This window comes from Tachysurus fulvidraco, chromosome 20 (assembly GCF_022655615.1).
Source record: "Tachysurus fulvidraco isolate hzauxx_2018 chromosome 20, HZAU_PFXX_2.0, whole genome shotgun sequence".
NCBI classification, from domain to species: Eukaryota; Metazoa; Chordata; class Actinopteri; order Siluriformes; family Bagridae; genus Tachysurus; species Tachysurus fulvidraco.
In genome coordinates, this window is record NC_062537.1 from 10,228,238 (window position 1) to 10,252,437 (window position 24,200).

The 24,200-nt window shown below is 38.6% G+C and overlaps 1 protein-coding gene across 24 annotated transcripts in view; it reads left to right on the forward strand.

Moving 5' to 3' along the window:
• picalma (phosphatidylinositol binding clathrin assembly protein a) overlaps positions 1 to 23,300 on the forward strand; it is a 32,226-nt gene extending 8,926 nt beyond the window's left edge. The window contains exons 2-26 of one of the 24 annotated variants that reach the window (XM_047804650.1): positions 5,481 to 5,623; positions 6,001 to 6,076; positions 6,753 to 6,855; positions 7,030 to 7,123; positions 7,219 to 7,330; positions 8,021 to 8,127; positions 8,263 to 8,304; positions 9,115 to 9,126; positions 9,295 to 9,380; positions 9,960 to 10,083; positions 10,313 to 10,503; positions 11,285 to 11,382; positions 12,518 to 12,667; positions 13,713 to 13,796; positions 14,159 to 14,239; positions 14,716 to 14,823; positions 15,270 to 15,311; positions 15,490 to 15,618; positions 16,453 to 16,483; positions 16,582 to 16,681; positions 16,882 to 16,905; positions 18,081 to 18,140; positions 19,727 to 19,831; positions 20,420 to 20,524; positions 21,886 to 23,300. In XM_047804650.1, the coding sequence (XP_047660606.1) occupies positions 5,481 to 5,623; positions 6,001 to 6,076; positions 6,753 to 6,855; positions 7,030 to 7,123; positions 7,219 to 7,330; positions 8,021 to 8,127; positions 8,263 to 8,304; positions 9,115 to 9,126; positions 9,295 to 9,380; positions 9,960 to 10,083; positions 10,313 to 10,503; positions 11,285 to 11,382; positions 12,518 to 12,667; positions 13,713 to 13,796; positions 14,159 to 14,239; positions 14,716 to 14,823; positions 15,270 to 15,311; positions 15,490 to 15,618; positions 16,453 to 16,483; positions 16,582 to 16,681; positions 16,882 to 16,905; positions 18,081 to 18,140; positions 19,727 to 19,831; positions 20,420 to 20,512 (2,195 nt within the window). In that variant the 3' untranslated portion in view covers positions 20,513 to 20,524; positions 21,886 to 23,300. The remainder of the gene's footprint in view (positions 1 to 5,480; positions 5,624 to 6,000; positions 6,077 to 6,752; positions 6,856 to 7,029; positions 7,124 to 7,218; positions 7,331 to 8,020; positions 8,128 to 8,262; positions 8,305 to 9,114; positions 9,127 to 9,294; positions 9,381 to 9,959; positions 10,084 to 10,312; positions 10,504 to 11,284; positions 11,383 to 12,517; positions 12,668 to 13,712; positions 13,797 to 14,158; positions 14,240 to 14,715; positions 14,824 to 15,269; positions 15,312 to 15,489; positions 15,619 to 16,452; positions 16,484 to 16,581; positions 16,682 to 16,881; positions 16,906 to 18,080; positions 18,141 to 19,726; positions 19,832 to 20,419; positions 20,525 to 21,885) is intronic. The other 23 variants (XM_047804651.1, XM_047804654.1, XM_047804656.1 and 20 more) reach the window with 23 other exon arrangements.
• The last annotated feature ends 900 nt before the right edge of the window (positions 23,301 to 24,200 follow it).

Genomic DNA, 24,200 nt, shown 5'->3' on the forward strand with positions numbered 1-24,200 from the left:
GCTTTCTAGCTTTCACGGTGATCCCTAGACAGCTGTGCCGATCACACAAACTCAAAAGCCTGCAAAGAGATAAGGTTATGCTGTCCTACTTTACTGCCTCTGCCCAGTGGTAACACAGAGAAATAGGCCATAAATGTGAAGCTATCGACTCATTCAGAGTTGCTTCATACTTCTGTGAGATCTGCTTTGAGAACAGATGGAGAAGAAGAAAGCAGAGATCTTAAGCACATGGCACTCATTATGTGGAGAAAAAACATTAGTGTGTGAACTTCCAGCTGAAACTGACTTATAATTACTATGAAGAACAGGAGTTTAAGGTCACATTTTTAAAAACATGTCCGAGTACAACTGAAAGTTAGTGATCACCTCCCGTCTGTTTACTTTATCCTGAACTCCTACTTATTAGGACGAGGAGTGGCTACTCCTTATTAGTTTAGCACTCTTCGAGCTTCTGCTATGAAGTAAAGAACAGAAAATTGGGGTCTGGGATGAACTCAGTGAGCCTGAACAAAAAGGGCTTCCTGCATTCTTTTATGTTGTCAGCTATTCTAAATGTAAACAACCAAAAGGAAGTTATTACTAAAAAATTGTCAGGACATGATTAAACACGAGATAGCAGTGATTATAGGATGCAGTGCCATTAAGATCAGTCTAAAGCCGGAAAAATCTGCCGTCTGCCTTTCAAAATGCAAGCTGTATTATACGACATAGTTTTCACAGGAAACCGAGGAAACTAGGAAAGAAATGCCCTAAGAAGGAAATGTCAACCAGGCTAGGTCTTATATTGTGGCCTGGCTTTGATGTGGATGTTTAAACTGGCATTTCTTAATTACCCAATAGATTAATTTAGTCACACACAGCTGTTACTATGATGTGACTTCTGTCAGGATCACCAATCACCACTTTATGTCAGTGAGAAAATTTAAGTAGTTACTCAAGGGTGGTCTGACAGTTTTATCCCCAATCATCTGGGGGATGTCTGTGAATTTACAAGCAGATGTTGCCTCTTGTGCCGTATATCGCTACACGTCATACTGAGGCATATGTGGAAAATCGTAACATTTGAAATGAATGCTTTAGACGGGTTTCTCAAATCACTTTTAATAATTTAAAAGGCACAGCAAAACTGGGTGCATGCAATTGTAACCTATCATGCATTTGTACATTCCCATGTTTAATAGCCAGCTAAAAGTCTGAAAGCTCTCTGTATATTTTGGTCAAAAGTATAAGGTTAGGCTTTAACACTGGGCTTTTCTCAGCTTAGTTGTAATAAAATTCATTGTGTTTAAAATAATATTGTGCTGTAATGTTTACTGAGTTTCCATGGGCAAATAAAAAGGCAACAACTGCACCAACACGCTGTTATCCTGCTGGTGTTTGTATATTAAAAGGTAGCATGTCGACTCTCATTGCCTGATCACAGCTTTTATTTTTTTTGGTTGTCATGTTTGAGTACTACAAAATCATGCATTGTTTGGTTTCAGGAACCATAGCTTAGTATTTGATTAATTTTTTTGTGTGCACCACTAGGAGTCCAGACATATAGCTGAGCAATAAACAGTTTATAATCCATTAATAGTTTGTACTCATTGTTTCTTTGTTTAGCTCCAATTTCATTCTACATCCTCAACTCAAATCTGCACACTTCCTGTGGCCTTTTTTGGTAGTATAAATTGCACTTTGCCCCCATCTTCTCATTAAAGCTTGTATATTTATAGCTATTCCTCTTTACGTCATTGAGCCAAAAGTCACATATTACCCTACAGTGAGCCACTGAGGTTTAGATATTGATGGGAACAATAGTACTCAGATGGGAAAATCCTGACTTGCGTCTAGTATTAAAACAAACACGTACGTCACTTTTTGTTTGAATATTCTCTTGCTGTTGACCTGTTAGTGTTCTCCTGGATGTTGGTTATTAAGGTAGAGAGCCTTCCTCATTATTCTCATTCAGCCTCCATGATCAGGGCACACAGGAGTATTACCCTTCTAATATTTTTCTCTTACTTACCCTTGATAAAAAGCCTACTGCCCATATTTTGAGGAGTGAGGATGTGCAGAAATGTGCTGCTGATGCCTGGCACTGACCGTCTTTCCATGTCTGCCTAGTACAAAATCTCTCAGCATAATACTTCCTCATGGACATCTCACTTTGCACTCCAACACTCTGCCCACTTGGCTGCGATTGGAATGTTCTCAACTCTGAAATGTCGGAAACGGTCTTTTTGACACTTTAATCCATGAGCATAATTCAGCTGAATAAATCGTACTTCCTTTTGCTTGTGACTGATAACTGTTTCCCATGCAAAGCCTAAACAGTGTGTACAATTTTAGTACCTAGAACAATTTATTGGATTTTATGGATGTGTTGAACTTCCTCAAACAAGATTACTAAAATTTGTATTTACAGGGTAATGAGAGATGGGATAAAAAGCAAGCTGAAATGAAAGGCTTGTGTGTGTAGTATTAATAATATATTAGCTTATTAGTTTAACTTGACATACCACACTGGATGTTCATTAGTGAATGTGCTTGCATTAGCTTAGAAAATATCTGTACCCAGACTTTTTTTTTTTTTTTAAACATCCTCCTTCTCTTTATTCCTTTTTTATTTGTTTGTATAGCAAACAGTCTTGGTCATTGTGGTTCTTTGGGGGGGGGGGGGTTGTTGTTTGTTTGTTTGTTTGTTTTTTTCTGAAAAATAAAAATGCTTTCGGCTCAATCGTTTAAGAGTATTTTCTGGGGTAAGGGAGGCATTAAAAGGTTAACAAGCAAACCATTTTGATTGAGAAATTATACGTGTGCGCAGGCGGTCACAAATCATGCACAACATCGGTTTATATTTGGAACCAAAGTAACTACTAACCTGTATAACCTGTACTGTAGACTATATACATATCGGCTATAATGTCTTATTGATTCCAAATATTCCTAACGTTTCTGTTTTTAATTTTTACGGGTTAATTTCAGTTTTTATAGACTAATTCTGTTTCCTGTTATGAGCTATAAGAAGCTCAAAGCATCCACAAACTGATGCCGTTTTTATTCCTTACCTTTAACAACAGGGCCATGTCATTCCATTTCCTTATAAGCAGCTTTGACAGACCTTTGATCCTGCTGCTGTTCCGGCCTTTCCTTGTAAGAGACAAACCATAATAGTAACAAAAAGCTTATGTTATATTCTGATCCCCTGCCAAACAGTCTCGTAATCAGTTCAGCCTCACCTGCGTGTATCACCTTTATTTGTGAGATCAAAGTCAGGGGCACAGCAGGAACAGACTAGTAAACCGTGTCTAATGAAGAGCACTGTCCGGTTCTACCTCAGTGCATGTAGTCAGATATATCAGACACATACTTACACACTAACACACACTAGAAATAGAAAATCTATGCAAGAAATATTTTTTGAAATAATGCTGTATTTATAATCTCTGATAGTTCCTCAGCTGCCATTTCCTTGCCTTGTGCAAGTGATAAATGGAAGCCGAGCCATGTCTTAAGATTTAAATATGGATTTTAAACATGCGCCATGTTCAATTTGGTTGATCATTGAAATTGGGTTTAAAAGACAATGTTAACATGTTAATACTCTAACTGCAGAGAGCCTTCCCAGTCACCAGATCTGAATCCAGTAGATCACCTTTGTGACATCTAACATCCCACTAAATATTAGTATAGAATTGCTAATAGGTGAGTGTAGATTTTTTTTTCCAATAGCTTCCTTCTTGTTTGTCATCCAGAGACGTTACTTGCACATTCATTTTCATGAAGTTGACCGTTTTATGGCTAGCTGTGTTTTTATGCATTGGTCCATCCAATCCGGTCTTAGATTCTAGGCTTTAGACCATCTCTGCAATGAGCTGAAGTTCCTTAAAGTTGTGACTGTTGATGTTGAAGTGTAGTCTAGCATTTCTGTAATGGAAAGGAATAGTAAAAGAATAAATAACAGAAATATGATGATGTCTGTCTAACGCACTAATGGATGATTTGGACTCGCTGAGAAGTCGATCAATGAAGTCATGTCTCTCTGCTCTGCCAAGTACGGGAGCTGGTCACCTGACTCAGAAGCAAACTTAGTCATGTGATGATCACATGAGCTAGCGCAGACTGTGTGGCGACTAGATTTTATTGACCACAGAGTTTTACATTGTGATCAGGCATAATATCTGTGCACATCAGATAAGAGTGCTAACATTCCAGGAAGTTTTATTAGCTAACAAACACCGAATCCGGGTTTATTTCTCCAAAGAAGTACTATCTAATTTTTTGGCTTCTTCTAGCCATGCATACATCATGCATGCTATGCAGCAGGGTCTTTTTGGCTCTCAAAAGCCTTTTGTTTTCATATAGTTAACTGCTTTGTTCAGCTTTAAATAGTTAATGTGGCTTTTGAAGCATCCCATCCCAAATAATAACAAATTTACCTTTTGCTTGAAAAGATATAGATCAAAGCATTATCACTAAGCCATCATGGCGCTATAGTAATTATTCTTTCAGATACTCTTGTTTTCCTAGAATACTTGTGTTGTGGGAAAGCATTCTTTGCATGTAGTACAAGTGAATGAAGAACCCATCGTGGTTGACTATTAATAAAGCTAGCAGGATTTGAATTGCCATGATGGGAGAACGCTGCTTCATGTCACTCTTCCACTTTAGTCACGATACAATGACACACCAAATCCAAGCCAGCACACCTCAATCTACAAATTACAACAGTAGTTATGGGAAAAGCCAGGTGCCAAATCGCATTCGCTGAATTGCTCTTTAAATTCTTGTATTAATAAATTATATGGTCTGGATAAATCATGCATGCTGCTGTAGGTCAGTTTCTTGCACCTTGTAAGAACTAATGAACAGAGTTCTCTAGGAAACACTTATTTTAATATTAGCTCTTGGACACTTTTATTCTAAAATTCTTTAGGAAGGAGACTATATACTAATGAGCTCCCATGATTCATTTAGTGTCATAAGGGATATCCTGGTTCACACTTCCACACTTTAACTTTGCTATGGAGCTAAGCCAAATAGTTCTTAAAGCACAGCACGTGTGTGTCTGTGTGCTTGTCTCACAAGCTTGGCACAGAACATCCCTCTGAATGTATACACTAAAAAAAACAAACTGTTACTTTTAACAATTAATCACTTGATTCACCACATGGATGTGCCACTTTACATTTATAGTGAAGGGGTACGATCAAGTGCAATACAGTTAATCAGACATTTGCAAGATACAAACTACCAGAGTGGAGCTCTACCTTTCCTTTCCTCTCATCTCTTTTCCTTCCTTCTTGTTCTTGTGCGACTTTAATAATTGTAGAACAAAATATATGTGGGACGCCCACAGTAAACCTGGCAGCCCTCATGATTGTGAAACAATCTTGAAGTTTTGCAGTTGTTATTGTGGGCATATGAATCTCAACTTGTACATAAGCACATCCACATTTTGCCTTGGTAACACTTCTTTATCTCTGTCTCCTCAGATCTGATTCAGTGCACAAACGAGATGAATGTGAACATCCCTCAACTGGCGGACACGCTGTTTGAACGGACCACCAGCACCAGCTGGGTGGTCGTGTTCAAATCCCTCATCACCACACACCAAATTATGGTCTACGGCAATGAGGTCTGTTATTTTTATATTTATATTTTTATATATTTATATATACACACACACACACACACACATGCCCTTAAATACTCCAGGATGTGATCAATAGGAACATTTTAGCATGCCCAGAATTTAAAGCAGATTTTCCATTTGCAGCTTCATTCAGTTTTGTTCGAAGATGTATATGTTGTATGAATGTGCTATAAGAAAATTGATGATGATGGGAGTCTCTGGCACATTCCATATTGTACAGCATTTTTGCCCTTTTAAATTTAAATCACTCTAGCTCGGGTCTTATCATAGTTTATTTTTAGTACAGTTGCCAGTTTTACAATGCACATGACTATCTTAAATGGATAAATAACTAATTTCTTTAGCTTTTATTTACACAGAGATTTATTCAGTACCTGGCTTCCAGGAACACATTATTCAACCTCAGTAATTTTTTGGACAAAAGTGGCTTACAAGGTATGTGATTTCAAGCTCAATATTTGGCCTTTACATAATATTTTTTTATGCAAATTTTGGTATTTGTACATATTCTAACCTCTAACATCTAAATTCAGATTAAAGGAACAAAAGTACAGCTTGATTGGAGATTTAAAGATAGAAACACAAACACTGTATTGGAAATGCACAGTGACCAAAACACCATGATTACTATTTTGTACAAAACATTGATTTCTTTTTCACCTGTCGAAGTTCGCACAAAAGAAATGGATGTAAATATGCCCACGAATGCAAATCAGTAAGGCAAAGACTCCATGAGCAGTGGTGGTATCTGTCACTATTCTCACTCTGTCACTTTCTCTTTCTACTTTCTCACTCTCTTGTGTGGCATGTGGAGCAGCATGGCTGAAGTTAAGCTTAAATAAAGCACTCATGGGTTTATTTACTGAAGGCTTTTCCCATGTTAACAGGGATGGCCGGCAGTCAGGACTCATTCAGGGTGAAAGCTCTCGAGCAATTCTAGCACTTAGATAAATGTCTTGTTTAAAGGCTTTAAACGTCATTAAAATGCCTGATGTACTATAAATTTTTTTTTTTTTTTTTGCCTATGCTTATACTATACTAAAGGTTGAAACTCTTGGGCTCAGAGGGCTGACCGTTAAGCATCATCATTGTTTCGTTTCTGTCTTTTTAGGCTATGATATGTCTACATTTATCCGGCGGTATAGCCGTTATCTTAACGAAAAGGCTGTGTCTTACAGACAGGTTGCTTTTGACTTTACTAAAGTAAAGAGGGGGTAAGTGAATTTTTCCCTTTACTCCTACTTCCAGGCAATAAATTTTAAATTGTGTTATTGTTTTAAGGTAGCTCCTATAATATATTCAGGATCCCTGCATACAATTCAGGTGATATGTGGATGCTTCAGGTATGTCCTTATGATAAAGAATATCATGCAATTATTCACTTCTAGGGCAGATGGTATTATGAGAACCATGAACACAGAGAAGCTGCTGAAGACCCTACCAATTGTCCAGAATCAGATGGACTCACTTCTCGACTTTAACGTGAGTTGGTTGAGTTTTTTTGTTTTGTTTTTAATTGTTAAAACATCAGAATTTGGTTTACTAAAGTTCAATCCAAATTGTATGTCCCTCAACAGGTAAATGCAAATGAACTCACAAATGGAGTCATTAATGCCGCCTTCATGCTCTTGTTTAAAGATGCCATCCGGCTATTTGCTGCTTACAACGAAGGGATCATCAACTTGCTCGGTGAGCTGTTTCTGTCTTAGAGGAACTTGCGTATGTTGTGCTGGGCCTCTGCGTCATGTTTACTTTGCCCTATTTGCCTGCTCCATCATTTCCTGCCAAAGAAATCTTTGATCCCTTCATTGGCCTGCTCTGGTGCGTCGCCACCAGTTCAGTCGAGCACTGCACTTTGAGTCATTATACTACTTTGGAGCCTGAGGCAAAGGCCTGAGAAAAGCTCCACTTTATGGCAGCCACCCCTAATTACTGCTCTCTTGATAGTCATTCACATAATAACAGTTATAGCCCTGACGTATTTATATAATCTGCAATTACATTACTTTATGGAGTTTTTGATTAGGTATTAATTTTGGTTGAAGCACATACAGGGTTTAATGCACTAAGAAAGGACTTGAAGAATCTTGAGAATTTGGTAGTGTCACCAGCTTTGTCATTTTTGTTGATGTAAGAACATGTTTATGTTGGCTGGGTATGCAGTCAGAGAGGATTGCAGAGTGTTTGCCATAAACAGTAGAATGGCAAACGGGTGAGACATGCTTTGGTTCATGGGCTGTTGACAAATATCACAAAGTGCCTGGGTTGTGTGAAAACCATTGACTTAGAGCTTCATTCTTCTTTGATATTGTATTGCACCTGTGTGGATTTTAGACCATAAATAACCTTTATCTGCGTTTATTTTACTATATTATTCAGAGAAGTACTTTGATATGAAGAAAGCCCAGTGTAAAGAAGGACTTGACATCTACAAGAAATTCCTCACCCGTATGACAAGAATCTCAGAGTTCCTCAAAGTTGCTGAGGTAAATGTATAGTTTATTTAATTAGACCATTATCTATGATCATGGCAGTTTTTGGCTACTTCATTATTCTTCATTTTTACCGTTCCAAATGCTGACCATGACACACGCCTTTCTTCCTCTCATCTCAAAACACAGCAAGTTGGCATTGACCGAGGTGATATACCAGACCTGTCTCAGGTAATTCTCCAACCCTATCAACTCCAAACATAATGGTACTGACCTGTTTGTACTGCCTTTGGTCTTGATTGCAGTATGTGATCATGATGAGCTTTCTACCTTCACTATGCTGTATCTAAACCAAGCGCACATAACCCTACTCTCCTCACTCGTGCCTGTTAGCCAAAATTGATTAGTACTACCATCCGTAGTACTATGCTAGTCCGATTCTACAGATTACTCAAATGAAAATGCAAAGATTTCAAATTGCCAGAATTGCACTCTTTAACAAGAACAACCTTTAAAAAAAAAAAGTGCACACCTCCTTACCCCAGCATGGCCCAGCCTCCACCCAGTGCATGCAGTGCCTTCTGCATGTTGCTGTTGGCAAAAGGCCTCGCACTGTTTGCTCTCTTTCTCCTTTTTTTCCCCAGACTAAACACATGCAGCCAAAAAGGTGTTTTGTTGTTGTAAAGGCAGTGTATATTTTCCACAGTTTAGCGGCCACAGTGTTTTCTCTAAAAGCTTTCTGTTTTGAAAATGTAATATTCACATAGATAAGACTCTAGTTGAATAACACACAGGTGCTGTTGTAGTCTTTATGCAGACAGAGAAATGAATGAGCCCAGTGAACATGAGTAGAGCCATATTCATTTAAAGCCATATACACGCATTACAAGAAAAGTTTATATTGTTCTAATTAACTGTGTTTTGTTTGGTTCAAATAAATTCAACGTATGTAGCTGCAGTATTGTTCTTTTGAAATACACTTAAATTTTCTCAAACTACCACCTTTATATTCTGTATCTTTCCTTATCTTTCCGTTTTCAGTTTACGGTCTGCGTAAGTATCTGCACCTCCCTCTTTTTGCGTCTGTGATTGATGCTATCTTGTTCCCTTTGTGGAGATTAAGTATTATGCATGCTCACCGAGGTGTGTGTCAATATGAGTGACGGTGTGTACACATTTGAGAGAGAAGCTCACTAAAATAATTAATCTTTCGGTTTCCAGGCCCCCAGTAGTCTCCTGGATGCACTGGAGCAGCACCTGGCATCACTAGAGGGAAAAAAGGTGAAGGACTCAACGGCAGCCAGCAGGTACAGTGACCTACATGCGCAACTTTGCTTTTCAGTCCCCCACCAGGCTGTTGTGCACATGTACCAAATTTAGCATGTGTGTGTGAGATTTTCCGGATTGAAATGTATGTGGTGTTAGGGTGGCTAGAAGAGCTTTGAGCCTGGTACAGAGCCAAGTTTTATTGAACTGTTGAATGAGTTCAAATATAGAGAGCAGATGTCCCTGGTGTGTTTTGGGGCAACTGATAGCCCTCAGTGTTTTTGCATTCTCTCACAGAGCAGTTTGTTTTGAACTAGGTCATTGAAAAATGGATAGATTTGTGACCTTTTCCTCTGCAAATGATGTCCTTAAAAAGTGGAATGTGATGAGTCGCATTTTGTGCAACGGAATAAATTAGTTTCTAAACTAAATCTTTGCTAGCATTGACATTTTTGAAGGAAACCTTAGGTCAAAGTTCATTGTTGTACGGAAAATTTCAAACCTTATCTGCTTGTGAGCCAATGCAGACCATTTAAATCAATACAGCATCTGATAATGGCATCATTACAAGGATGCTTTCTCATTTTGTCTGTTTTTTCCCTTTTTCTTTCTTTTTATAGGGCCAGCACACTGTCCAATGCAGTGTCCTCTCTGGCAAACACAGGCATATCTTTCACCAAAGTCGATGAGAGGGAAAAACAGGCAGCCCTAGAGGAGGAACAAGCTCGTTTAAAAAGCCTTAAGGTGCGTTGGGTTATTGTAAAAACTGGTCACAAGAGCACAAAACAATTCAATTATCCTCACAAAGAAATAATCCTAGTGCCCTTATACCCCAGTGGTAAACTGTTGAAATGTACACTTTGTTTATTCAGGCCCAGGATTAGTTGTGCATACTGAGAGTGGAACTTCATGTTGAGGTTTTAGAAATATTTTTAGCATCATAAAACTCATTTGTTTTTGGTTTATGATTCAGTTTTTGGACGGGTTCCAAAATCCTCACTCGAAACCAACTGTATTCTCCCGGCAGGAGCAGCGTCTAAAGGAACTCTCCAAAAGGCCTTCCACATCCTCAACAACAGCTGCGTCTCCAGTATCCACAGCATCTGGAAGCATCAGCACCGCTCCAGCAATCGACCTGTTCTCCACACCCAGCTCCACCAACAGGTGAGTGAAATATTTGGAGGCATGTTCTGTTTCTCCACAGCTCTGCTCTGAAATTTACATGCTGCTTGACATAGACCAGAGTTGTTGCTTTTTTAAGCATGCATACATTAAGCTTCATTCACATGTAAGGATTACTTTAAATTTGAAAGTATTAGATGGCTAGCTCACAAATAATAATACAAAACCAAGGATAATGAGATGTTGAGCATGCCTGTGGTAAGCCATTCTGTATGAGACGTTCATTTGGACATGGACTAATTTGCAGCTTTGCATATTTTGAACAAATGTAGCGTGTCGGTCTTGGTTTAACCAAAGGGATGGTGACTTTGTGTAGAAATGACATGTTCACCAAATCTAGCTAAGTCTGCCCTTTTGTGTAGCATCCCATCATCTGATCTTCCGTTTTTATTTCCATTTACTTCTGCCAACAGCTCATTGAGCAACATTCACTGCACTTGATAATGAATGCATTTAGGCAGTAATTATACTATTTAAGATGGTTGTGTTGAGAGGCTAAATAAAACTACAGAGCACATTCACTACAGAATGCACTTTCAAACCAAACTGACTGTGGTATTGTAGCATGACCGTGCTCCTAAAAGAGAACTCTCTCCCTGCATGCTTACAGCAATAAGGAATTGAGCATGTGACTCTACCGCCTTTTTTGGTCTGAAGCCTGAGCATCTTGAATCAACCTGCAGTGTTTAGATTTGCATGTGTGCATGTGAGAGAGATACTTGATCTTCCCAGTTGTTAATTTTGTTTGTTTTCTTTTCTCCAGTGCTTCAAAGGTGCCAAATGATCTCCTGGATCTCCAGCAAGCATTCCAGTCATCTCTGTCTCTACCCACTGCTCTGCCTGTAGCTAACACATGGGGAGGTGAGTGCTGGCCATACGAGCATCTCTTACATCAAATACATTTGACATATCCAAGCATGAATAAAAAATTTGTTACGGATAAAATGATTATCATGCTAATTTTTGCTTTTGCAAATGTATTTATGCATAATATATGCATGTTTGTATATGTAGGCATAATGTTGCCTTAGATGTCATTTTTACTTAATATTTGACAAGCAAGTGCCAGTGCAAAGTGAACATTATGTAGTATAATTATTAGATAGTTTCAAAAGTAAAAAAGTGGTGCAGTTGTATTGGTGGTGCAGTTGTGCATCCTTATTTGTCAGTTTTGTTTTAATTTTTACTTAAGAAACAAGAGCTGTAACAGAGCAAGATGGGTCAATAGCACAAAAGTGGCATTGACCCATCCTACTGTATTACACCACTTGTTTCTTAAGCAAAAACAAATTATTGCTATTTGATGACAGAGTAGTAAAGTGCACATTACATCACAGATTACAAATGTTTGTGAGTTTATCAGAAAAGTAATTAATCTGTACATCAAGTTACACAAGGTCAAGTTCAGTTAAAGTCATAAACTTCTCCTGTAGACTTGCAGTTGAGCTAAAATTAATTTTTAGAATGCAGATATGCTATCCTATAACTCCAAAAGCTCTCTCCCATACCACGGGTCACAGTGGAATTCACTACACCAGGGTACATAGACAGTGTCTTTCAATTCTATTTAGCTAGGATTAAAAAAATAACTACAAGAGAAATGTTTTTCAGGAGTTGGTGGGAGTTTTCCAGCAGACTGTAAAATTAGCTTCATCCTGTCTAAAACATTTTCTGACTAACAAAGAACATTTATAGCTGTATTCTTCACCATCTGCCAGCATCTTATTACTGTCTGTCTCACCTTTTTTTTATTTATTTAATAAATACATGGAAGTGAATGAGAGCAATTCATTTTCTCCTCAAAGTGGCAGCTATTGAATCTACTGGTTACCGAGTCGACTAGACTTACATGGGAAATTTGAGACTTGACGTAATTTTTGGACCAGCTTTTATGGTTTCCTCATTTCTTGTGCACCTCAGTCGGCATGCTGTTTCTCATTGTGTCTCTAACATTTCTATTTGATGTCTTGTTTTATGTTTTCCGACGGCTGTCCAGATCCTTTCACCTCTTCAGAGAGTGTCGACGACTCCATTCCAAACTTAAATCCTTTCCTATCCAAATCTATCGATGCTGTTCCTCCACCTCCTCTGTCTTCAGATGCTGTTAGTTTTCCTTCTAGGACTCCCAGTCATGAAATGTTTAGTGGTAAACGGATTTTCTTTTGCCCTTCTCAGCATCACATTTTGTTTTCTATTTGTCTGCTGCTCTTTGTGCTTTTGTTTGCATTGCATTCTTAGTGTGAATTTCATTACCCATCATCCTCAACCATTTGCTGCTGAGAACAAATTAGATAGGCACGATTTGAGGTGTGTGTGATGGGGGTGGTGGTGGTCTGATATTGTAGTCTTATTGTTGAACAAGTACAACAGTAAGTATTTGCTGAACAGTAACAAACAGGTGTTTGCAGCTGTAATGTAGTGACAGCACAATACTATGTTTTGATTATTATCCTGTTTCTCATTAACCAGCCTGCCCTATTTGCATCTATCTGGGGCTGGAACAGGCTGCTGTTTATTTAGGTTCCACCACTGTTGGTTTTCTGGCCACCTATTACTGCAACTTGGATTAAGCTGTATATTTAAGTGGAAAATCAAATTTTGCAGAGAAATCACTCCAAGCATAACCTTCAAGTCCACCATTACAGAAATTATATGTAATGATGTATGAATATAGTAGAAATACATATGCAAGCTCAGACCTGGGATCAGGTTTCCAATTTCCAGCTCCTTAGAAGAGACAGAGCAAGACATTTTTCTGCAATGTTCAACATCATATTAATAAGAACTCAAAGTTCCAGAATGCAGTGCAGCTATATAACACAGTTGTGCCAATTTGGAGTGTGTGGTTGGCAACTCATTCAACGGCTTTGATTTCAACACTGCTATGCATAGTTATACTTTTATCATTAAACACATGATTTTTATAGATATCGTGCTCTTCCTCTCAGGCACAGTCGCTTCAATGTTTATAAATTAGTTTGTGTATATGCTTAAAAATGTGTGTTTTTTTCCACCTTTTAGCGTAATGGCGGTTAGCATTTCCTAAATATTAAACACTTGAATGTTATATTTTCAGCTATAATAATAGTATGTGCTGAAGTCATTTGCTACCATTTTGCTTAGCCTCCATACTCCTTTTTTTAATTCTCTAAGTTTTACAGAATGAAAATCTGTATGTTTTGGTTCTACAGATCATTACAATCCCTTTCTTGATTCAAGCTCATCTGTTGCCTCCACTCTTGAGCCCTGTGCTCGCTTAAAGGGCTTTCTCTCAGGTACAGATGCATGTGTGATCGTTTTCTGGGCTCAGAAAACATGGCTCCACACCACAGAGCTCTGTGTGATTATTTTTTTGAAGGCTGTGAGCTTCTGTAGCAACCCTCCTTTTTCTTGGATTCATTTGGTTCCTTGGCTTGCTGTTTGTTGTAAAATAGCTTAGATTAGTAACTAAGGCTTTTTCAATTCTTGTCTTTACAAGGTGGTTTTCTGAATACAGATTTTGAATCAGACCTTCTTTCTCAAAAACAAGATATCTGTATCTCAGGAAGCCAGGTTTTTTTTTTTGCTTTTAGTCTGTGTTACTTTATTAATATTGCACCTCTGGCTTTCCTTCTCTGCACTTCATTTGCTGTGGCAGACTCGTTCTGTTCATCTGCCCCCTACTCTAACACATCACTGTTCCACTCCGAACCTTCCGCTGTAGCTGGACTATTTGGAGGTAGGTGATAATTCCTGCTTCCTTTTCCTCTTCTTCTTCTTTAACTCTGTTGGTTTCCTTGTGTGTGTTATTTTCTTCTTCTTCTTCTTCTTTCAGATCTGGTCTTTTATTTTTACCCTCTGTCCTTGTTTAAAAACAGTTATAGATGAAATGGTGTACAGTTAACCATAGGTCTAGGCGCACTACAAATGACCGGGCTAAATGAATCCTCATAGATTACATTGGTGACTTGTGCTTTACTGTAAGTGTGGTAAGGGTGTGGTCAACGTCCCAGGAGTTCCTAGAAATGTTATCCAAAATGCCCCATTCACACTGGCTTTAACACCTGTGTTTCCCAGGAAGTGAGAGGAATGAAAGTGAACTCATCCATTTATCGTAGTTGAACATGACACACAATGGTGGATCATGATTTGATGGCAGATTTGCCCTCTGGCCTTAGCATGCAACCAGGTCACCTTCTCATTTGTTCTCTTCAGGGTTTTCAGCGTCTCCCATCCCTCAGCCAGCCAACTCTTCCGGCCTTAACGTTGACTTTGACTCAGTGTTTGGCAATAAATCCACTGCTAACAACACAGACTCTGCTGGTAAGAATGTTTATTTCTCTTTCACCACGCTTGTCTTTCTCCTCCCTTATGCCTGTTGTGATGTTTGCTAGGAGAGCGAGCCTTTCTTGCTTCTCCACTCATAGCTGAAAAATGAGGGCAGGGAGTTGCAGTGCTGTACCTGATGTCCGATACACATCTCTGAATAAGTGAAAAATAGGGATATTCAGCATGAATGTTTATACTTTTTGCATTTGATTTGAGTACCTCTCTAGACAAAGCATGAGTAAGTGAGGTACTATATGCACAGCATTTAACCTTTTTTAGGCACGACACGAGATGTAACATTTTTCCCACCCATAGTATATCTGAGGAGTTAATTTAAAGTCAATTTGTGGTATAATCCATCCATGCTAATTTAATCAAGTGTGGAGTGTGTTGGAATATTATATTAATACTATCCTTTTTCTGTCTCTTGTGCTCTGTGGGTAAACTCTGGGCCTTGGCTTTGCATGGTATGCATGACTTCGGTGAGTGGATGCTAACTGCTTAAGAAGGAAGAAATTGCACTCTTTCAGATTATTTACATTTTAATAAGGTTTCATTCCATCTACAATAAATGTGGTTGTCTTGTATCTTCTGCTTTTTTCTGTCTCCTCCTTTTGCTCTCATTTTTCTCACTTCCTTTATCTTTGCATTCTTGCAAAGATGATGTTTTAGGTGGTATCCTGAAACCCACAGTAGCTTCTCCAAGCCAGGGCATGCCACCCAGTATACTACAATCTGGAAAACTGGTGTCTGATGACCTGGACTCCTCTCTGGCCAATCTTGTGGGCAGTATGTGTCTGCTGTTTGTATATATCTGTGTATGTATGTGGATATCTGCCCATCACAGCCATGAATTTCCCCAAACGTTTGCCACAAAGTTGGTCACAGTTATATATATGATGTATACTGCAGCATTATTTCCCTTCACTGGAACTGATTGGCTTGAACATGTTTTATCATGACAATGGCTTTGTGAGGTCCATGAAATCATACTTTGCTAAGGCAGGTGTGGACAAACCTAAGAGGCCTGAACAGAGTTATTACCTCAACCTCACTGAACACCATTGGTATGAACTGGCTCTCTGACTGAACCGTGCCTTCTCACTTTCAATGCTGCAGAAGTTTTTCTGTACCCGTCCCCAGATCTGTGCCTTGATACACTCCTGTCTCAGAGGTCTACGGACAATTCCTTGACCTTCATGGCTTGGTTTGTTCTCTGACATGCACTGTTGTGGGACCTTGTACAGACAGGTGTGTGCCTTTCCAGATCATATCCAATCAACTGAATTTACCACAGGTGAACTCCAATCAAGTTGTAGAAACATCTCAAGGATAATCAGTAGAAATAGAATCCAACTGAGCTCACTTTTGAGTCTCATGGCTGTATGTGTTTTTTTGTTTGTTTGTTTTTTTTGTTTTGTTTTTCTTCCCCCTAACATAAAAAATGTGGAAAAAGTGAACCGCTTTGAATACTTTCCTGATGCACTATAAATCCCATGGGCAGATAATCAGAGTGATGGTCAGGTGTCCATATGCCTTTGACCATGCAACTTGTATTAAACTGAATATTCTGATTTTAATTTGAAAGCATTGAATTTAATTTGCATATTATTTTCTTTGCAGATCTGAGTATTGGAAATGGCACAACAAAAAAGTAAGTCCAGATATAAAGTGTATACACCAAGTAGCTTGGAAGTTTGTATTAACATTAGATCCATGCTAATTATTTTGTTTGTTTTTGTTTTGATGAAGTGAGATCCACTGGAGTCAGCCTGGTGAGAAGAAGCTAACTGGTGGAAGTAACTGGCAACCAAAGAATGCTCCAACCACAACATGGAACCCTGCCAGTATGGTAAGAGAGGGTTTTCAGTCGTTACAGTCATTCCATATACAATAAGACACATTAAGGTACATCTCCTGAGCAAAAAAAAAATAATAATCATATAGTATGTGTTTGCAATATTCCTACTGTTTGAGCTACAGTCATTTGTAACTTTGTGTCCTCTAACTGTCTGTTGCGTTGTGAAATTTTTCGTCCGGGGGAATAAACAGAATGGCATGCATTTCCCACAATACGTAAGTCCAATGATTGAACTGTATGAGACGCATGAGTATATTATTAACCTCACAGCTTCTACTGTGGTCACAGTACTGTGTGTGTGTGTGTGTGTGTGTGTGTGTGTGTGTGTGTGTGTGTGTGTGTGTGTGTGTGTGCGCGCGCATGTCTGAGTGTACTTTTTAAGAGTGGGTGTTTGCATACCAATGCACACACACTGACCAGTCACACTAAAGCCTCTGTACTCATTGTGACCAGCTGAACTAACCGAGAGCTTCTACAGCATGACTGAACCCTATATTATCTTCTACAATTTTCCTTCTTTCTTTTTTACTTTGCCATGATCAGGTGAATTGGTTTGATTCCACTGAAATATTTGAATATGATGTGTGATTTAATAGATTGTGGATTGAGCATTAGGAAGTATCACAAAATATTAACAGGTACATAAGACTGTCAATTGTTTGTGGATCCTCACTGCTGTGCTGTATATTGTGCTGAACAGCATTCTGAATTGAATTATTGTTGTTCATTTCATGTATACTGTTACTTCATGAAGGAAAGATGAAATAGTTTAACTGTTAAACCCTAAATGGTGATGAGCAGCTATTTGTAATGTATTCTTTTCTATATATTTATCATCTGAACCCCATCCTCTGAGTAAAATGAACGGCTGATAACGATTAGCTGAGAAGGCCTATTCACACATCTGAATGGTGCATAAGTGAAAACAAAGGTGTTTCTGTCATGGGCTCAGTCTCTTTGAGAATCTCACGGCTTTCTCACAAAGAACTTCTCTTTGAATCAAGCTCTGCACCTGCTACTAGCAACTACCATTGAGGACACATTTGCCTGCACACACACACACACACTGTGTACTACCATCTTTCTCTCTCCAGTTATACTGCCATTCAGCTGCACTGGACAACATTTGCAATGACTTTAGATCACATGTCTACCAGAGTTTAAAGAAAGATCTGCAATCTATTTATTCATCTGCATAAAGATTGTATTATGATCTAAAGTGTGTGTGTGTGTGTGTAAAGGTGGGAGGTGAAAGACTTGTTGTGGTCTTGGCATGCTCCTTTGAGTGGAATTTCTGATGCTGGAGGTGTTGAGCTGAATGGTACTCTGTCAGTTTTCTGAGTAGGGCATTCTGTAGGGCATTTCTAATTCTTGACCGTGTCCCTCACAGGCGCCGTCCGTCATGTCTTTCCCTGCCACGACACCCACAGGCATTATGGGATACACAATGGTGAGTAGCAGCAGACATCTTGGACACGAACAGAATTCACATGATTTTGATTTTCAGTACTGCTCAACCTTAGTTTCTTCTTGTTTACTCATGGTGACTACAAAAGGATGATGTATTGGTTACAAAACTAAAAGTTGTGAGCTCAATGTAAATATCATGTCCTAGGCATTGTAAATAAACTTTACTCTCCTTTAATGACTTCTGGTATTGTGTAACAGGGCAGCAGCCTAGTACAATGTGAAATGAGTAGCTAAACATTAATGATTAATTAATTAAAAGGATTACTAGATGATTGCATTGCTCTTCTGTTTGCATATTGATTAGCAGCTGTTCCACCCTCGGTCCAAGCTATGGCAGTGTGGGGCATGAAAGGTGCAGAAAATGCTCAGAAACTAAAGCACCTCTTCATGCTGACACTCTACCTACTGTTTAAGCTTTTGTTCTTGGATTAAACGATAAGGTTCACACCTTTCGTGCAACTCACTAGTTTGCACTGGTTTCTAGAATGAATTGAAATCATGTAGCTATGTGTGTGTGTTTTGTGGGAGTCCAATTTGAAATCAAGAGCCTTGCATTTAGCAAGGTGACATGATGCCATTTTCCCATTCTTGTGTAATTGTACAGTGTTTCTGAGTAAAGATTAATGATTGAAAAGATTAAAGATCTGAGTTTTCCAGCATGAGCCACATGTTAAAGCTAATGTTTAACAGAGAGTAACATTGGCAGCATGCTGATTTGTGGCTCTGCTTCTTCACTTCTATCACCTCAGCTATGTGATTTGTGTCTCTATGTACACACATTCTTTAAGGGACATTTTTGTCTGTGGCAGGCCAGATCATTGTTCCGGTTCTTAGTGGAAATTTGTTGTTTGTTGTTTGGGTTATTTTCCTCCACAGACTTTTGGGATGGATTGAATGTAAATAGTACTTTCTACTAACCACTTCTAATAGGCAACCCTTCTTTTTAAGGGTGCTTAAGGGATTTTTCCCCAGTGGTCAAAAGTGAAGAACCTAAATCTAACATTTATTTCTTGAGTGTGTAGAATGGTATAAAATGAACGATGGTTACTCCTTCTGACTAAAGTATTGTGGAGAATCTGTGATGTTATAGAGTTGTTTTTCTACCAAATGCCCAGAGAACCTTGTTGCCATCATAAATGAATAGCTCACTGGCTGCCTCTGTCAAAAAGCAAGAAGTGGGGAGCAGATGAAAGCAGAACTGAACATTGAACTCTGCTACAACTCTGTAAAACACCTTTTTTTAGTACCTGTACCCACACAAAACAGTGTAGTACAGGTGAGTGTGGCAGATGTTGAGTGCAGTAAGCCATTTTTATTTTTGACCCAAGGTGTGAGGTTTGAGCCAGGGTAGGAGTGTCATGTATTCATAAATGTATAATATAATTTATTATAATTCAACAAGGAGGTCCAATAACAGAGCACAAGAATTCAAGTGCTAGAATAATAGTGTAAATCTGTGTTTTATTATATCAAATGTGTATAACAAACATTAATTTTTTTTTAATTGAACTATTGACTAGTGTCAGAAAAACATGATATTTATTTACTTCCTATTTGTTGGTCTAGCCAGCACAGATGGCTCCAGTGGCCATGATGACGCAGCCTACCATGATGTACACACAGCCTGTGATGAGGTCGGCTAACCCTTTTGGCTCAATGTCAGGAGCACAGGTAGGAACACATGACTCTTTTTGGACCTCGACTGCTAGGTTTTTATCCATTGCATGATGACACAAATGTTATGGCAAACTCCCAAAATGGTTCCCTAGAGAGACAATAGAAATCCAATTATTTACACATATTTCTCCAATCTTCATTGGGAAAAACACTCTGCTTTTTCCTGGATCTCCCTAAAGAGATGCTGCTGTCTGATTAATGGAATTCTTTTCCTTGAGCAAAAGCAGCACCGCACATACAATGCTCTGTTCAGAAAGCACTTGAATAAGTCTCATGCATCTCCATGTTCCATTACGGAGCTCTTCTGAACAAGGCTAGCACGGATGCATTGAGATCTGGCTACAGATTTACAGATGCATTTCATTCCAATCTGTAAATACAAAACAATGCTTATCCTGCAGCTTTTCCACTAATTTCTCATCTCTGTAGTATGCTAGCATGCATACTTAAAGAAGCAGATCTTTCTCTGGTCTTATAACTTCAGTTTCTAGCCACTCTGGCTCTGTGGTTTTTCTCCCTTTTGTGTCTCTCTGTGTGTCTGTGTGTGGCCTCCTTTACACTTTCTCGTTCTTTCTGAACTAGCCCCCGGCTGCCTCTAGTCCCTCAAGTCAGAGTTCTCTCAGACCTCCAGGACAGGACCTCTTTGCACAGCTTTCTCTCAAGGAATTCCTTTAGAGACACTTTTAGGTACAGCACGCTTGGGCCATGTGTGTATGTAGTGCTGCATGTTAATAGCACTGGGTCTGCTTCTAAAAACAATCACCTTTCAATCATGTCCACACCCTGTATACTGTACAATTAATTTTCATAGAAATATTATAAGCTTCATTACACTCTGAGTTTTAAAACATAATTTCTGAATATCTCAGCCTTTTTGATGTGTTTTGTTACTGCTAATTTCATTGTGTTGTGCTTCGTTTACACCACGTGATTTTTCATTACAGTAGCTATTGCCTACATTGATGCAATCACTTTTTATTTTTGTTTTCAGTTCAGCTCATGACAAAGTTGGTCAATAAGATTATGTGCTAATCTTATTGCCATTATTTTAAAATTATTAAATAGCATAAGCTTGCACCATCATTATGACTTGACAATACAGATGAACTTTCTTATATATAATTTTCAGTTTGTCAGTGTGTTCTATACAATGCCATGTGTAAGTATTCACCCCATTTTGTAGTGTTACAAGCTGGAATGAAAATAGATTTATTTATTTTTTGTTTTACGCTTTGTCTAAAATTTGAAGGTGTTTTTTCTATTGTGACTCATTCACTAACTCAATTTAAAAAAAACGCTTTATTTTTGGTCAGGGTCACTTTTAAAGACAGTAGTGCATTGCATACATACTGTACATTCTCAGTCACAACACATATTGACACTTAGATACAGTTTATCTTATCCATCCATTTATATATTGCTTGCCTTTTGGAAGCTGAGGCAACCAGATAGTATAGACACAACAGATAGCTCAAGTCAGGTAACTGACAGGATCAAACTTGGGACCCTGGAATGAGTCGTTTGTCTTGATCGGTTTTCTAGTTTTGGCTTTTTGCAGTTTGTAGATTTTTGGCTCCTGATGCACTCTGCTCAAGCTCTATAAGACTGAATTGGAAACAATAGACGAACAGAAATTTTCAAGTTATTCAGTTCTACATTTTCTGCCTCTCCAACACACACACATTGTGATCTTCCAGTCTCATTAATTTTGCATACTGGAACAGATTTCCACTGCGATTGCCCTAAAATTCCTGATATGATACCACGGTCATGCTTCTGTGTTGGGATGGTGTTCTCAGGCTGATGAACAGTGGTGTTATACCAATCATAATGTTGTGTACCAAGGCCAAAAAGTTAAATTGTAGTCTTTTGTCATTTTTGTGTAGATTAATGACTTGTAATCACAGTTAAGTCCATTTCATATCCAGGATTGATTACTAAAACATGTGTGTGAGGGTGGGTACTTGAACAAGGCATTGTGAATGTGGCGCACCTCTCAGATTTGGCGAGCTGGAAGTATATTAACATGGGTCTATATCCTGTTCCAGATGCAGTTCATGTGAAGTCTCAGCAAGTGTCGACTACCTAAGGACGAATCGTGAAGTCTCCAATCTCAAACCTTTAATATGTCTCCAGTTCACTGTTTGACTCTGTGCTAAGAGCGTGGCCCCAGAGCCGGTCAGGAAGCAGGGTGGGTGGGAGGTTTTTGGGGAAAAGGGGTGGTGTATGATGAGACATTAGGCAGTCTAACAAGTATTTTGTAATTTGTCGAACAGTAACGGCTACAGGTGTTTTCCCCTGGACCAGACTGTTCCTGACTGGTAAGCATCTGTAATGTCACACGGGTAATTTCAAGGTGGGGAAGAGGGACGTAATGATATAGTGGGAACATTAGACATTTCTTCCTGTTATTAGAGACCTGGGTTGGACGGGTATTATTTTTATTTTTTTTTTCCCCAAATCAACAATCATGATTTCTTTCATTTAACCATCATCTTTTTAGTTGGTGATTTTGGTTTATGATTTTTTTATTCCTTTTTTTCCAAGTTATTATATTTGTGTAGACATTCCTTGTGTATTGTTTTGTATTTATTTATGATTTACCCACTGAAGACATGACCGAAAAATAATGACCTTATCAGTCTCTTCCTTAATGGGAGGTGTGTTAGAATGAATATGCTTTCATGTGTCTGATTGCAGAATGAGATTTTGAGTGTGTTAAATGAAATATTGTTTAAAAAAATAATACTAAAAAAATAAACAAAAATGGGGGGAATCAAACCACCTGTAAGCTGAATCACAGAACACTAAGTATTCTTTGAACCCCGATCCTTCTCTAGTGCAATTTTTTGCAGTACCCAAACTCACCCCCTGCATTTTGTAAGGGAAATGGGAGGAGAGTACACAATTTATTAATTCACATGGGTAATTCTGTGCCTATTTGTTTTTCCCAAGGGAACATTTATCAGACCGGTATCACTACATTTGTGGTTCTGCAGCATTACATAGGGGAGGAGCTGTTTTGCTTTATGCTTGGCATGTCATTATTTTACATTGACAGTTAGACAGCTACCTTTCCAACTTGAATGTGCAAAGTAGCCTTCATTCTTGGGCCATCTTTCTTCCACTGGCATTAGGGGGCCATCAATGGAAGTAGGAGCGCAGGGAGATGGGTATATATGTCACAGATTGCCATCATCAGGGTGGGCTTGTTAGTGTCTGTAAATTAGCAGTAGAACATAGGAAAGAGAAGCACCGTTGATCGGTGCTTTGTGTAAATAAACCCAGACCCTGTCCAATAGGGGAGCTTGTGAAAGATGGTCCCAATATGAAGTGATTCTTTCCATTGATTTAGCACACATGCTGCAATGTCCCTGCAGATTCTATTTTTGTTTATAACTATATAAAATGTATGTGAGCAGAACTTGGTTGATTTTCAAATAAAAGAGCAGCTTCCACAAGAGCCTTGAGTTTTATTTACAATAGCCTTACTTACTTATATGGGTGTTATTCATTTGTCATTCTTAAAACAATACCTGCAAACAATTATTATTCTATGTTAAAGATTAATTAGACCAATCATAAACCCATTAGAGATCAAGTGTCTATATGGTTGTCCAGCCCTTGTACCTATATGGTTACCTGGATACCTATCATACTGGTGCTCCTCAAACCAAGACTAAACTGTTTTGGATGTGTTTATGGGCCCATTATCATTTGGACCATAGGATGTACCTAAATTTTCCAAACACTTGCTGACAGTTACACAACCATGTAGGCTAATGAGGGTTCTCCATACATAAACTCGACCTGCTGTTGGGAATAATGCAAATGATGATTCATCAGACCATCCCACTCATTTCCATTCTTCAGCTCTCCAGGTTTAATGGACATGACGCCAACCTTTTTTGTATTTTTGCATTGTCTGTGATTAATGGTTAAGCAATTGCAACTTTTCCTTGGATGTTGGCTTTCTGAAGTTCTCTGTGGACTGATTTTTGTGGAAATAGGGTCTTTAAGGTGGATATTAAGTTATGCTTGCACTTTTGCCAATTTAGATTTTTGTCCACTATTCTTCATTAATAACGTCCTGTTATGCTTTGTATACATGATCATGGAGACTGTTGCTCTTGGAAATACCAAATGCTGTGAAGTTTACAGATGCTCCTGCTACACAGACCCCCACGATCTGTCCCCTTCGAAGGTCTGACAAGTTACCCATTTGACCAGTGACTTAAACTACTTTAAATGCAACACAGACGATGAAAATATAGCAATGAAAAATAAAAAATAATCACATTTATTTACAGTGGCCTACACAAATAATAACCCCTATAGCAATGGATGTTTACATTATTTTGTC